The following is a 13,517-nucleotide window of genomic DNA, read 5'->3' on the forward strand; positions in this document are numbered from 1 at the left end:
GTGAGATGGGAGCAGGTCTGGTGAAAGGAAGGAAAAATCTTTGTTGAGGTGTGTTAAATGTGAGATGCCCCATTATATCTCCAAGTGGAGATGCAAACTGACGACTGGATATATGAATCTGGGGCTTAGAGAGGTCTGGGCTACAGAAAAATACATTTGAAATCATGGAACTTTTACTAAGGTTTAGTTTCTTTCCCATGAAATTATGTAATTTGGTTCTGCAAGTAAGTTTCATAAGTTCATTCATCCTGTATGTATTTGTTTTCTGAGAAAAAAAAAGCAGAGGTATGATTGGATCAATTTAGTAGAGGACTAGACAAATTATTTCCATTCATTGCCAAGTCGTATCCAACTCTTTTGCAACCCCATGAACTGTTGATGGGACTTCTCAGGCAAGAATACTGGAGTCAGTTGCCATTTCCTTCTCTAGATCTTCTCAACCCAAGGGTCAAACCTGCATCTCCTGCATTGTCAGGTAGATTCCCTACCACTGAGCCACCAGTGGATTATTATTCCTATACTAACATTACTTTCTTCATTATTTAAAAACTCATTTTACCCTGTCATTTTCCTTAAAAATCATCAATAAACTTTTATCTCCTACAAGGATGCAAGGCCTCTGACATCCTTAAATCCTTTTCCATTGTTGGGATGGCTCCATGATCCTCTCTGAACATACTACTACTTTGGCCTCTGAGTTTACAAAGGCTGTGCCCCAAACTGACCACCACCCCATTCCACAAGGGCTTGAGAGCCTCATGTAAACTTTGTTCCAATCCATGAGTTCTCCTCCAATACCTACTTGTGCATCTTAATCATATGCTTACTTTTAAAACATTTCAAATCCATTTCTCAATATATACCCACTAAGAGATTATTTCAATAAGTTTCCACTCATGAACACCACGATACATTACTTCTAGTATGTATACTTTCTTTCTACCCCAAAAGTACATGATCCAAACCTAAAACAGTGTAAATCACTTGTATTCAAATCTAAATGAATAGAACTCCACTGTCAACCTAGAGTACCAAGCTAGTAATAATGTATGTGTGTGTGCGGGGTCGGGGGAGGAATGCAGTCAGGGTGTGGAGAGTCAAGGAACAAAGCATAATGATGGTCCCTCAAGACTCATGAGCACTGGCCCCACAGGTCATGCAAGTCCTACCCAAGGCAGTACCTGATTCAGCCGCCCACTGCAGGATATAGGTGTACTGCCCTAGAAAGGGACAGGCCTGGGAGAAATCTACCTTATCTGCCACTCATTCCCATGACTGTCCTCATTCAGCACGAAGGAGAAAATTAGTTATGGTAACCCATAAACTAAGTGACCCCAAGAAACTGGGGGTGGAGTGAGAACTCCATGTTTAAACATGCCAACACACATGCACATGCATGCACACACACTCAGACAAAATGGCTGCACAGCATACAAAAACATATGTATACTGTGAAACAATCTGAGTTAGGAAACTAGGATTGTAGTCTCCACCATTTATTCATCTAGTTCATATCTAAATATAGAACACTATGGTAGTGCTAGAAACGCAAAGAAGCCCTTGCCCTTAAGGGGCTTACAATCTTATAAGGGAAATAGAACAGGCACATAAAAAGTGGGTACAAGAAAGCATATGCTAACAAATGCCACAAAAATTCAGAGGGCAGGATAGTCCAAGAACACAGGGCTGGGAGTCACAAAGCCCAGTTGTAGTCCCAACCCAGTAAGTCAGTTAACTTGTCTGGGTTTACTACCCCAGCTGCAAAATTGTGAGATTTAGAGGCTGTATGTACTTGTTTGCATCATGATTCTGATCAAAAGCAGAGGAATGGTTTTTGAGCTGGTGGCACCTGAGCTGAACGCAGAAGGAAGTCAAGGAAAGCGGTGCTGAGGTAGGCTTAAGTATGGGCTTCGGAGGGGAGAAGAAAGACAAATGTCACAAGGAGCAATGGGAGTGAGGTAAACAGGTGGCGGTGGCAGCCCTCAGGCACCACTGACACAGGAATGAACTGTGTTCCTCATACTTACATTCAGTTACAGTACAAATGGAAAAAAAATCAGGGAATAATGGCAGCATTTTATCAAACATTTCACTCGATTTCCAAAAAATATAAAATAATTTAACATTATACTTCTACATTTAAAGTTGACATTAATAAACTATTCCAACTGCCAAAATGTAAACCAACTCACTGCAAAATGTAAACCAACTCAAAGTTTACATCTTAGTAAATTAAATCTAACTCAAAAGTACATTTAATACAGATTATATTATCCTCAAAATTCCAACGCTTCTTTTCTACTATGTCCCCATGCACTATGGAAATAAAAATTTGTAAAACAATGTCCCTACCCTTGAAGAGCCTGCAACGTGGTGAGATGAACATTAACTGTGTCTACCAAGAATGTACCATTTTGCATGACATGATCAAGGAATGAACATTTGGCCATGGAGTTAAAAAAAGGTGGATTCATCCCTTTCTAAGTTTTGGCAAGGATGCAGCAGAGAGGTTGATGAAGGGCTAAAGGAGAAATGAGTGTGAGCAAGGAGAAAGTATCAGGGGCAGAAAAGGCTTCCAGGCAAGGCACATGGCTACAGACAGGGAGCAATGTGGGAATACGACATGGCGAGGGCCTAATACAGGCACAGTATAGCTAGTGCAGAGTGTATGGGGCAACAGCTAGTGATATGGAAGTTCTATAAAAAGGGAAGCTACTGCTAGCTATGAGTTAATCAGAAAATCCCATGGATGGAGGAGCCTAGTAGGCTGCAGTCCATGGGGTCGCTAAGAGTCAGACACGACTGAGCGACTTCACTTTCACTTTTCACTTTCATGCACTGGAGAGGAAATGGCAACCCATTCCAGTGTTCTTGCCTGGAGAACCCAGGGACAGGGGAGCCTGGTGGGCTGCCGTCTATGAGGTCACACAGAGTCGGACACGACTGAAGGGACTTAGCAGCAGCAGCAGCAACCCTGGTGTTTGTAAGGTCAGCAAGAGACAGGAGAAAGTGAGCAGTGAGGTTCTGTCCTTGTCATAAGCAGTGGCTGTAAGCTCTACTCAGCAAATTATACTGTTGAGGAAACTGACCCCTACATCACTTCCTTTCCTGTTCCTCTTCTTTCCATTCATGATCTGCAAGTCTTCAAAATGGAGCTGGAACTAAAAAGGCACAGGGGAGGAGCAAACAAACAGGACTAGAAACACACATATGGCTAATAGAGTTATCATAAAGTAATGGTAACTGTGTTATACCAGGTCTGTAGATCAAAAAAAGTAATTCTTTTTCAGAAGTTTTCTAAAAGTCCCTAGTTCATACCAAGTTAATTTCCACACACAGTGTTGCAAAATCCTTTCAACATGAGAAAAGTATATAAAATCCCTGCAGAAAACTCCATTTCCTAAACTATTTTCCATTAAATATTAGTGTTACAAACAGAGTACCAGAGGATTTTAAAGCCTATCTTCAACACAATTAAGATCTGGCCAAAACTGCATTACTCAGCTTAAAAAAGTAAAGATACAACATACAACTGAACTTTTAGGTTCTCAGCTACTACCAAATCATATCAGTAATGAATAAACTGCCTACATGAAGTAAAAGCTGTATACAAATAAGCCATCCTTTCAGGGTGGACACTAAATTCCAATATCTCATAATAATAATAAGGGACCAATTTTACAAAAGTAACATCTTGAAATTTCATTTTATAATGAAGATAATAAATCTGTGTATTTTATTTAACATTCACTCGTAAGTTAGTTATGCCAAAACAATCTGCTTCTAATAAAAGAAACCTTTGTATAATCCTAATAATACACATACACATATAGTAGCATCTTCTACATTTCTAAATAAATTACATGCATGACATTCATTAACCAATAAAGAATACCAATGAGAATTCAGGACATTTATTTTTTGCACAGGGTTTTATCTACTGTAAACATGCACATACATAAAACAAATCCACAAAGCAATGGTGTGTAATAGGTAGAGAGAGACACACTTAAGCATATTTAACATGCCTACAGACAACTTTTTTTTCCTTTTTTTTTTTTGTTAGGCAACAAAATATTTTTTCAGTCCTTGACACCTTCTCACACTCACCTAGCACCACAGATGCAAGGACTTACAGTAAACGTGTACAGTCTCATGCTTAAAACAGAAAGCATGCATTCAATAGAATTTATACACTATCATCTATTGTATGAAGTCTGCAATCCATACTTGTAATATTTTATACATTAAGTTACCCTGCAGCTTTTTGGAATTTTAATATTTATGCAAAATAACTTCTGAAATATATATGAAACAAGTTTTCAAGGATCACCTTTAGGCTATTTACACAGGTATCGGTTTGGTTAAATGGGAAAATGGCAGCAGCCTCAAGGTTCATACTGAATGAAAATGGTGTGCATGTCAATTCATGTGAAAACTACATATACACACAGATGGCACAAAGGTTTGTGCAGTTGGAATCACCAGTGCAAATACATGCATTTGAGGTACTTATTTTTCCCATGGTCAGGTATAATTATGCATAGCCATGTTCTTCTGAGTGGTAAGTATTTCCGACCTGATCAAATAAAAAGCTGTACTAAGTGTAAATATGAGATATTTATATAGTTAATTCCGAAATTCTATGTTTAACATTATACATTTACACATTTAGTTTAAAATATTTACCAACCAATAAATATTCTCATGTAAAGAGATTGACTGGTAATTATACCTGGCCAAGTGATTTAAATAGCATACTTGAAATTCTAGCAAGAACTGTAATGAAATAGAAAATACTTCATTATTGCTTCATTGGAATGAAAACCTAAAAGGCATAGATAAACAGTGCTTAGTGATGAAAAGTGAATACCCAGAATAGCGGTGCATGCCCCAAATGGTCTCCACCCAGTAAACGCTAAGCACTCTCCACGTTATCAATGCCATTGGCATCCACATGAATGTCAGGCTCCCCACACAAAGATGAGGGAACAAAGCGGCTAACAGTGGGACACAAACAGCTCTTAAGCTCTGGTAATTCTTGCTTCAGGCGTTCCAACTGCTCCACTTGGAATATATTTGGCTGTTCAGGCATCCAATCATATATCCTATGATGAGACAAACACAAAACATAAAATAGGTAATTTTATGGCTTACTTAGGATCTGACAACCTACAGAATGCCTAGAACACCTATACTACAAAGTCTTAATTTTTTCTTAAAAGATATAAGCATCAGTTCTATTTAAAACCATTTTTTTTCTTCCAGTCTACTCACTGCCTTTTTGCGACCCTGAAGCAAAAGAGCTGATTATAAATTGAATCAGAAAATGAAATCTGTAGCTTACTCATGATTCTTCAAGTATCTTTTCTTCAGGTTAATCAATCAGCAATGCCTTATCTGACAGATGGGAACTTACTACAAGGTAGAGCTGGAACTCATACCTGGTTCTGACTTCAAAGCACTAAAGATCAAGATGAAAAGGACTGCTCGGGACTTCCCTGGCAGTTCTGTAGTTAAGAACCCACCTTTCCACTGCAGGCTACATGGGTTCCAGCCCTGGTTGGGGAACTAAGATCCCACATGCTACATGATGCAGCCAAAACATTAAGATTAAATTAAAATTTAAAAAAAAAAAAAAAAGAAAGGACTACTCACCAGTGTGAAAATTATGCTAAAGCTATGTAGCACTAACAGATGTATCTAGAGTTGAGAGCCCCAAGTGACAATGACGGTACTAGCACTGCCCACCAGCACAGCAAGGAAGGCCTTTCACTGTTTTAAAAACCAGACAATTTATGTGAGGCACTAACTGTTTATGACATCAAGCCACTCAGCAGTGCTCAGACTCTTTGCGACACCATGGACTGTAGCCTACCAGGCTCCTCTGTCCATGGGATTTTCCAGGCAAGAATACTGTCCTCCAGGGGATCATCCCAACCCAGGGACCGAACCCAAATCTCCTGTGTCTCTTGCATTGGCAGGTGGATTCTCTACCACTGAGCCACCTGGGAAGCTGCTATGACATCAGAATAGGGAGAATTTTCTTAAACAAGATTTTTCAAGTATTGATTTTATGAAATATTTCACTATTCTAACACAAAGACAATTAAAGGCATATATAAAATAATGAAGAGTGATCTCTGGATCAAGACTGAATAGAAGCATCTAAGATCACTCCCTATATCCTGTTAGAAATAAAATAAGGGTATTGAGAGAAAATTCTCTAAATATGAGAAAAACCAAAGAGAGACAGCAACAAAATTTTAGAAGCTGTTAAACAGATGGATAAGTGATAAAGTACTTCAGTTAGCAGAATAGAAAAGTCCAAACCACAAGCTAGTAGTTGAAAAAATGAAAAGGGTTGAGTTAAAAGCAGCCCAGACTCCTCTGGAACTGGGTAAGGGGAGGAAGGGGCTCAAAGATGGAGGATGGGCTGAAGGTTGAGCAGTAGCAAGTGGTTCCCTTCCATTTAACTCCCTGCTGTGGAGGCTGCCCCTGCCCTACTTGGTCCAGGTCAAATGAAGGAGAAGACTAGGTGAGAGAGTTTGAGGCACTTTATAAAATAGCCATCAGCATCAGGGAAATTAGAGAGGGTACAAATACAACAAATTCTAAACACAGAGACATGCCCTTCACCCATCTCTCTTTACTCACTTGACTCCAAGAAACTGAGCAGCCAGACTTGTGTCCTCTAAGTACAATATATTACAGAGTCTTCTAGGAGGAATCTGACCAATCAAAAAGCAAAGTTTTTAATCTAATGATAGATGTATGACCAAAGGGGTCACACATATTATTCCACAGTGAGATTTCACAAGCCATATTCATACACTCAGGAGTTTTCAACAAGCTTTTTAGATACCAGTTCCTAAGATTTCTAAATATCTGAGGAAATCTTCTAACATGTGAGATAGTGAGCAAAAGAGAAGAAAAAAAAAATTTTGTAAGTGATCCTTAATGACTTCAGAGAAATAGAAATTTCATCAAATGAGAACAGAATTTTTAAAATACATACATAAAAAGGAGCATTCAGAGGAAAAAAGACAGTTCTTGAAAATTAAAAGCACAACTGCTGCTGCTGCTGCTAAGTCGCTTCAGTCGTGTCCGATTCTGTGCGACCCCATAGACGGCAGCCCACCAGGCTCCCTCGTCCCTGGGATTCTCCAGGCAAGAACACTGGAGTGGGTTGCCATTTCCTTCTCCAATGCATGAAAGTGAAAAGTGAAAGTGAAGTTGCTCAGTCGTGTCCGACCCTCAGCAACCCCATGGACTGCAGCCTTCCAGGCTCCTCTGTCCATGGGATTTTCCAGGCAAGAGTACTGGAGTGGGGCGCCACTGCCTTTTCCGACAGCAGATACAAAAAACTCAACAGGATAAGCAGACACAAAGGTTGAGGAAATCTTTGAAAGTAGAACAAAAAGACAAAGATATAAAATAGGAAAAAAGCTAAGAATTTAAATCTGGTCGAAGAGTATATAATATACAAATGAAAGGATTTCTATAAAGAAAAATAAAAGGGATACCAAGTGTCTAGCACATGGGTAAAACCAGACCCACAAGACCATCTTTATGAAAATTTGGAACACTAGAGACAAAAGCACAGATTCTCCAGAATTCTGGAAAACAAACAAATCACATGTGAGGGAGTAGGAATCAACATGGTTTCATATTTCTTAATAGCACAATGGAATTGTGAAGATAATGGAGAAATGCTTTTAAACGTCTTAAAAAAATGATTTCTAACATGGAATTTTATGCCCAGCCACTTCCAGACATGCAAGACTTCAGGCTTTCCATCCTCCTTTCTCAAGAAGATACTGAACTACGTGTTCGATAAAAATGATTGTAGAGCAAGAGAGAAAAAGATCTGGACTACAGGAAACAGGAGCTGTGACCTAAGAACTGCTGCTCAGCGTGGCAGTTGTACCCAAAGTCAAGCAATGTTACTGAAGAAGACTGAATGGATGGACAGGCTTGCTGTGGGCTAGCACAGTCGGACACGACTGAATCGACTTAGCAGGAGCAGCAGCAACACTCTAAAAGAGCCCCTGCCTATCCTACCAGCTTTGAAACCTACAGAATGCCCTGAACCATTTAACATTTGTTGATTCAGTTTCCACTCTACTTGACAGGTTTATTTTGGGCTGGCCTACTCCTGAGAACTCTTAGGAGGCTCCAGTGAGCAGAACAAGTACAGAAAAGCCCACTCCATGTGCCCATATTCCTATTATACTTCCAATGCCTAATCCACAGACAAATGCCTTATGCTGAGCTAGAGACCCAGCGGGTCACAAAATTAGTCCAGAAAGTTAAGACTAGCATAGAAAAGGTGCAAGCCAATGGCACAATCATTAAATTTAAAAAAGCACACATACATAAATACTCAGGGACCATAATCTTTTTAACTTATTTAATAGTTTCAGGTACACACTTGTAGACTAAGAATGTAACAAGTAGGGAAAGAGTACAAATAAAGTTTAAAGCCATGAGAAACTAAATGTTATATTGTCTAGCAATAAAAATAAGAATTTAACAAATTTTAAGAGAATAATATGATAATCAGTTATATCTGAGGGAGGGGGTAAGGGAATATAATTAGAGAGGGGCACACAAGTGAGTTCATATCTAATAATAATGTTCTTTAAATGTGGGTTCTGTTACTGAATTCTTTTAAATAATTTGAGCAGGCACAGTACACAAAGAGGAAACATTGCTCAATTTAATGTATGAGGCGAGTATTATCCTCATGTCAAAATTAGACAAAATTAGACAATTAGACAGGTAATTTACCTTTACCCGATAAAGGTAAATTAAAGGCCATCTTAGTCATTACTACAAATGCAGAAATTCCAAATATCAGCAAATTAAGAATAGCAGCTTGTATAAGATAATAAATCACAAAACCATGATTAAATCTAAAATCTGTGTTAATGCCTTTGTAAAAACAGGACTGGTTTTGATAAATTAAAACACATCACAATTCTCCCCCATGTAAAATGAAACAAAGGCTCTGAATCATTTAAATCTTCAATATATCTAAATTTGATAATGAAAAAATAATAGCAATAAGCACCTTAAATACCATAAGAAACAGTTTTAAAAAAAATTTACACAGGAACTCAGGGACAATTAAAGAGCTAGGAAAGACTGCTAGGTTTTTCTTGGTTGCACCTCATTGCTTGCAGGATCTTAGCTGCCCAATCAGGAACTGAACCTAAGTCACTGACAATGAAAGCACTAACTCCTAAGCACAGAGCACGAGGGAATTCCCAGGACTGTTGAACTTTGTGAAGTACGTACACACACACACCACACACACAGAAGACACATATATATGTAGTTCATATATATAAATATGGTTGATTATATATATACATGTAATACTTTGACTAAAATTTTTTTAAAAAGAAGAAAAAACTTCCAAGAATAATAAAAATTGACCCTACCCAGTCTCTCACCTCTCACTGGGCCCAAGCAGAAGCCCAGTGCTGGGCCACCTCAACATCCCCCACACACACCCTCAACACAGTCCTGCCCTGGTGCCTGCTCTCACCTCTGCCTAAAATGCAAAATCTGTCAGAGCAAATTTAACCACCACCACCCATGCTCAAATATATCTCTTGCTTCCTCTTTAAAATTATTTTTGTTGACCCTGTGCCAGGAAGCACTCACTTTGTTTTGGCCTTTTATATATATCACACAGTATCTTCCTGTTTTCCTTGCAAGGTCAGTGTTTGCTACAACCAAGTAGGGCCCTTTGGATGAAGGATCTGACTAAAATTTCTATACTCTACAAAAGCTGTACATGGTATAATCTCACAATATACTTTTCTTACCTGAAAATGTTTGCAATCATTCCTTCCTCCTCCTCAAAGAAATATTCCCTCAAAATTTGCTAAATAAAGCACTTTCATCATATTGCAATTTAAAAATTTTAATTTTCCTTTAATTAGATGGAAACATCTAATAAAAAGAATCATGAATTATGCAGCTTAAAGAAATATTAACCAAATACTTTAAAAGGCAGGCATTATCCGGGTTGTAGTTTTAAGACAAGACTAGTTCAGACAAAATAGCAGGGGTGGGGAAAGCTTTATTAAGCAAGCAATATAACTTTATAGAATAGTAATATGAACTAAATCCAAGGACTGTATTTTTTTAAAGCAGGTCTGGTAACAAATTTTATCACTTACTTGATGTTGCTCAAGTATTAGTAAGCCCACTAAACCCCCTCAGCAGAGTAAACCTTCTAACCCCAGATTTCTTTACACTAAGCAACCTTTTCATCTCTCAGAGATCTCAGACTTACGTTTTAAACAACCAGTAAATTTATTTAAAAACAAATTACTTAAGCTATTGTATTGTCCAAAAATCTGGCAATACCAAAGTGAACAAACAGGCAAAGCCTTGCCCTCATGGAGGGCAAGGACTGACTTAGAGGGATGTACATAGTATGAAAAGCCACAGAACAGGATGAGACCACCAAGAAAGTTGTTGCAGACAGAGAACAGGTTTAGGGCAAACAGCCACCTCCACCTGCAAGATGAGTCAATATATCCAGGTTAGTGAGCAATCATCTGAATTTTTAACAAACTTCCCAAGTGACTGTGGTATACTCCAAAGTTCGAAAAAATTTCACTGACAAATAAATGTTAAGATAATTATACTACTTTTCCTCTTCTAACAATCCATGAAAATTTTTCATAAAAAACAAATACCTATCATAAATTAGACCATTAACTCCAAATTCCTTTAATTTCTTTCTGTTTTCAGGATCGTTGGTATCATCACCCCAGCAGAATATGACCAGTCCCTTAGCTTTTGCTTCTTGAATATAGGACGGATTTCTGAGTAGATCTTCAGTATGTGCATTTATCCCCTAAAAGATGAAAAATAAGTTACTCATGAAAAAGTAACTTATTAACTACAAATTCTAAATGGTCATACTCTATATTAGTATTCTGTAAAGTAGAATGGACAGGGAAAATGATTCATAAAACCCACTCAGAACACTAAACTACAAAACATACTTAACCTAGGCCTGCAAGAAAATTTTTGTCAGTAGTAGTCATTTAACTGCTTTTCAGTCTGTAATTTAATATTTTCATTTTATGTAGAGCTATCTGCTCATTATACATAGGTCAAAACTAACCACTCAGATGTTAAATTAATATATAATTTTACTTACTATTACTCTAAAACATTTTTCAAAAAATAAATATTAAAAATTCAAGCATAGCTTACCAGTAGATTTTCAAATTGTGCAAAGCTCATTGCAATGGGGGTTGTCCGAGATCTGAGGTCCATGAGTTCAGGGTAAATATCAGATTTCCCCTGAGTCAAAAATAATATGGGATATTTGTTCTGCTTTTGCCGAACCCTAAAAAAAGACAATTTAAAAAATATTTTTCACTGGGCAGATAACCATAACATATGGCTTTGAAATTTGAGAAAATACTAAAAATATAAAGAAAAAAAATTAAAGGCATACTCGTTACAGAGGTATAACAAGCATTAACATACATTGCCTTTAAGTTAAAAAAAAGAAAAGAAAAAATTAAATTATTCTATACAAGAGTTAAAATGCCCTCAGAAATGGGCCAAAAGAAAGCCCCTGAGGGATTACAATTCGGTAAGGCGGATTTAATGTCTGTAAAATGAAACACAGGGTGTGAGGTGCTCCAACCCAGTGGTGTACAAGGCATCTCAGTAGAGAATATATAAAATGCAATACAGAAGACAAATCAAGGGTGAAGGCTGACCACTTCCTTACCTCCTACTGCAGTAATCCTACTCTAAATCCTAGCTATAGTCTAAGTATATAGGAGAAAAAAACTACTTACATTGTGCAAATATCTGCATCAAATGAAGAAAATACTATTCTCCTCTTCCCAGAATTTTCTAAAACAGTTTTTAAAATTATATCCAAAAACAGATTCATGTCAAAATATGTTGATAAGTTACCATCCCACATTCCATCCTATGGAAGAATAGGAAAACAAAAGTCATTAAATACCCTAGAATCACAGTACTAAGAAAAATTCTTGAGAACAGTCCAACTAGTATTTTACAGATATGGAAAGCAAAGGCCTTTGTGAATTATTATAATTAGGTACAGATACAAAGTGATTATAACATCAATTGACTTTTGCTTTAATAAAGTTTAACAAAATAAAAGCTAAAATTCTGGAAATCTGAAATCTACTGTGATTTTAAAATATTTTTATATAATCTTCATAAACTGTAAGTGGACAAAAAGACTCCACTTTATTTGTTAACTCACTAGCCAAAAATCCCTGGTAATTAAGAATTACCAGTTAAAAATCTCATTCTTGAGTCTTAGACATATTGCTGCTGCTGCTGCCAAGTCGCTTCAGTCGTGTCCAACTCTGTGCAACCCCATAGATGGCAGCCCACCAGGTTCCCCCATCCCTGGGATTTTCCAGGCAAGAACACTGGAGTGGGTTGCCATTTCCTTCTCCAGTGCTTTCATGAAAGTGAAAGTGAAGTCCATTACAGTTATTCTAAAAGCTCTGAAAACTTAAAAATCAAGTACTAAGAAAAACATGTTAGCCAGGACCAGCTTATCATAAATAGCGATGTAAAAGACATGCTTTAGGACAGTTTTGATTATTCTGACCAAAACAAATACCAGAATTGCCTGGATTAACTACTTCCAATGTCCCCCACCCCAACCAGCACTCTTAGCATGCAGCCCCATCTGATACATTCAAGAGTTAGTTGTTTTCCTGGAGTAGAACACTACTAGGCTGCACAAAGTCAAGGCTCTTTTTCACCATTTAAGCACAGTAGCAGCTTTTCAATAAATAATTCTTTATTGAACAAAAGAATGACTAAATTTTAGACATGTGTGCAGAAATTTCTTTTCCTAATTAATTACTACTAGCTATTGCCACTTCACAGAAAACTGCTTAGGCAATTATTTAAGGTATATATTGAGATGGGGGTAAAAAAAAACAAAAACTAATCAGTTACTAAGTTCTGACTGGTTAGATTTCTCACTGTTCCTTTTACAAGTCACAGAAATTGTCCATATTACTGTGCGCATGAGAAGCATGTAAACTGGAATTTCTACTATAATGTAATCATAACTGGGCTTCGTCATAACTGATGGCTCAGTTGGTAAAGAATCCGCCTCCAATGCAGAAGATTGCGGTTTGATTCCCGGGTCGCGAAGATCCGCTGGAGAAGGGATAGGCTACCCACTCCACTATTCTTGGGCTTCCCTGGTAGCTCAGCTTGTAAAGAATCTGCCTGCAATCCGGGAGACCTGGGTTCAGTCCTGGGGTTGGGAAGATCCCCTGGAGATGGGAAAGGCTACCCACTCCATAACTACTTTTAAGAACTGAAATAAGTGTAAATTCCGCTTTATTTAAAAGGTCTAACAAGCACTGTGCCTGCTGGAAGAAGCCATAAGATTTCAGTGTCACTTATTCCACTAAACAAAGAGACAAGAATCAATGCATTTAAAGAAACAAGAGGGAGGAAAGAAG

General features: G+C 37.7%; 1 protein-coding gene across 5 annotated transcripts in view; it reads right to left on the bottom strand.

Moving 5' to 3' along the window:
* Positions 1-1,462: 1,462 nt before the first annotated feature.
* The window catches only part of GPCPD1 (glycerophosphocholine phosphodiesterase 1), a 67,076-nt gene continuing 55,021 nt past the window's right edge, over positions 1,463-13,517 (bottom strand). For 4 of the 5 annotated variants that reach the window (XM_010811560.4, XM_059892962.1, XM_005214894.5 and 1 more), the window contains 4 exons: positions 11,847-11,983; positions 11,248-11,383; positions 10,722-10,882; positions 9,922-10,539 (listed from right to left, as the gene is read on the bottom strand). In XM_010811560.4, the coding sequence (XP_010809862.1) occupies positions 10,287-10,539; positions 10,722-10,882; positions 11,248-11,383; positions 11,847-11,983 (687 nt within the window). In that variant the 3' untranslated portion in view covers positions 9,922-10,286. Of the gene's footprint in view, positions 5,109-9,921; positions 10,540-10,721; positions 10,883-11,247; positions 11,384-11,846; positions 11,984-13,517 lie in introns of those variants that run through there. The other variant, XM_002692364.7, reaches the window with a different exon arrangement.

This window comes from Bos taurus, chromosome 13 (genome assembly GCF_002263795.3).
Source record: "Bos taurus isolate L1 Dominette 01449 registration number 42190680 breed Hereford chromosome 13, ARS-UCD2.0, whole genome shotgun sequence".
Lineage (NCBI taxonomy): Eukaryota > Metazoa > Chordata > Mammalia > Artiodactyla > Bovidae > Bos > Bos taurus.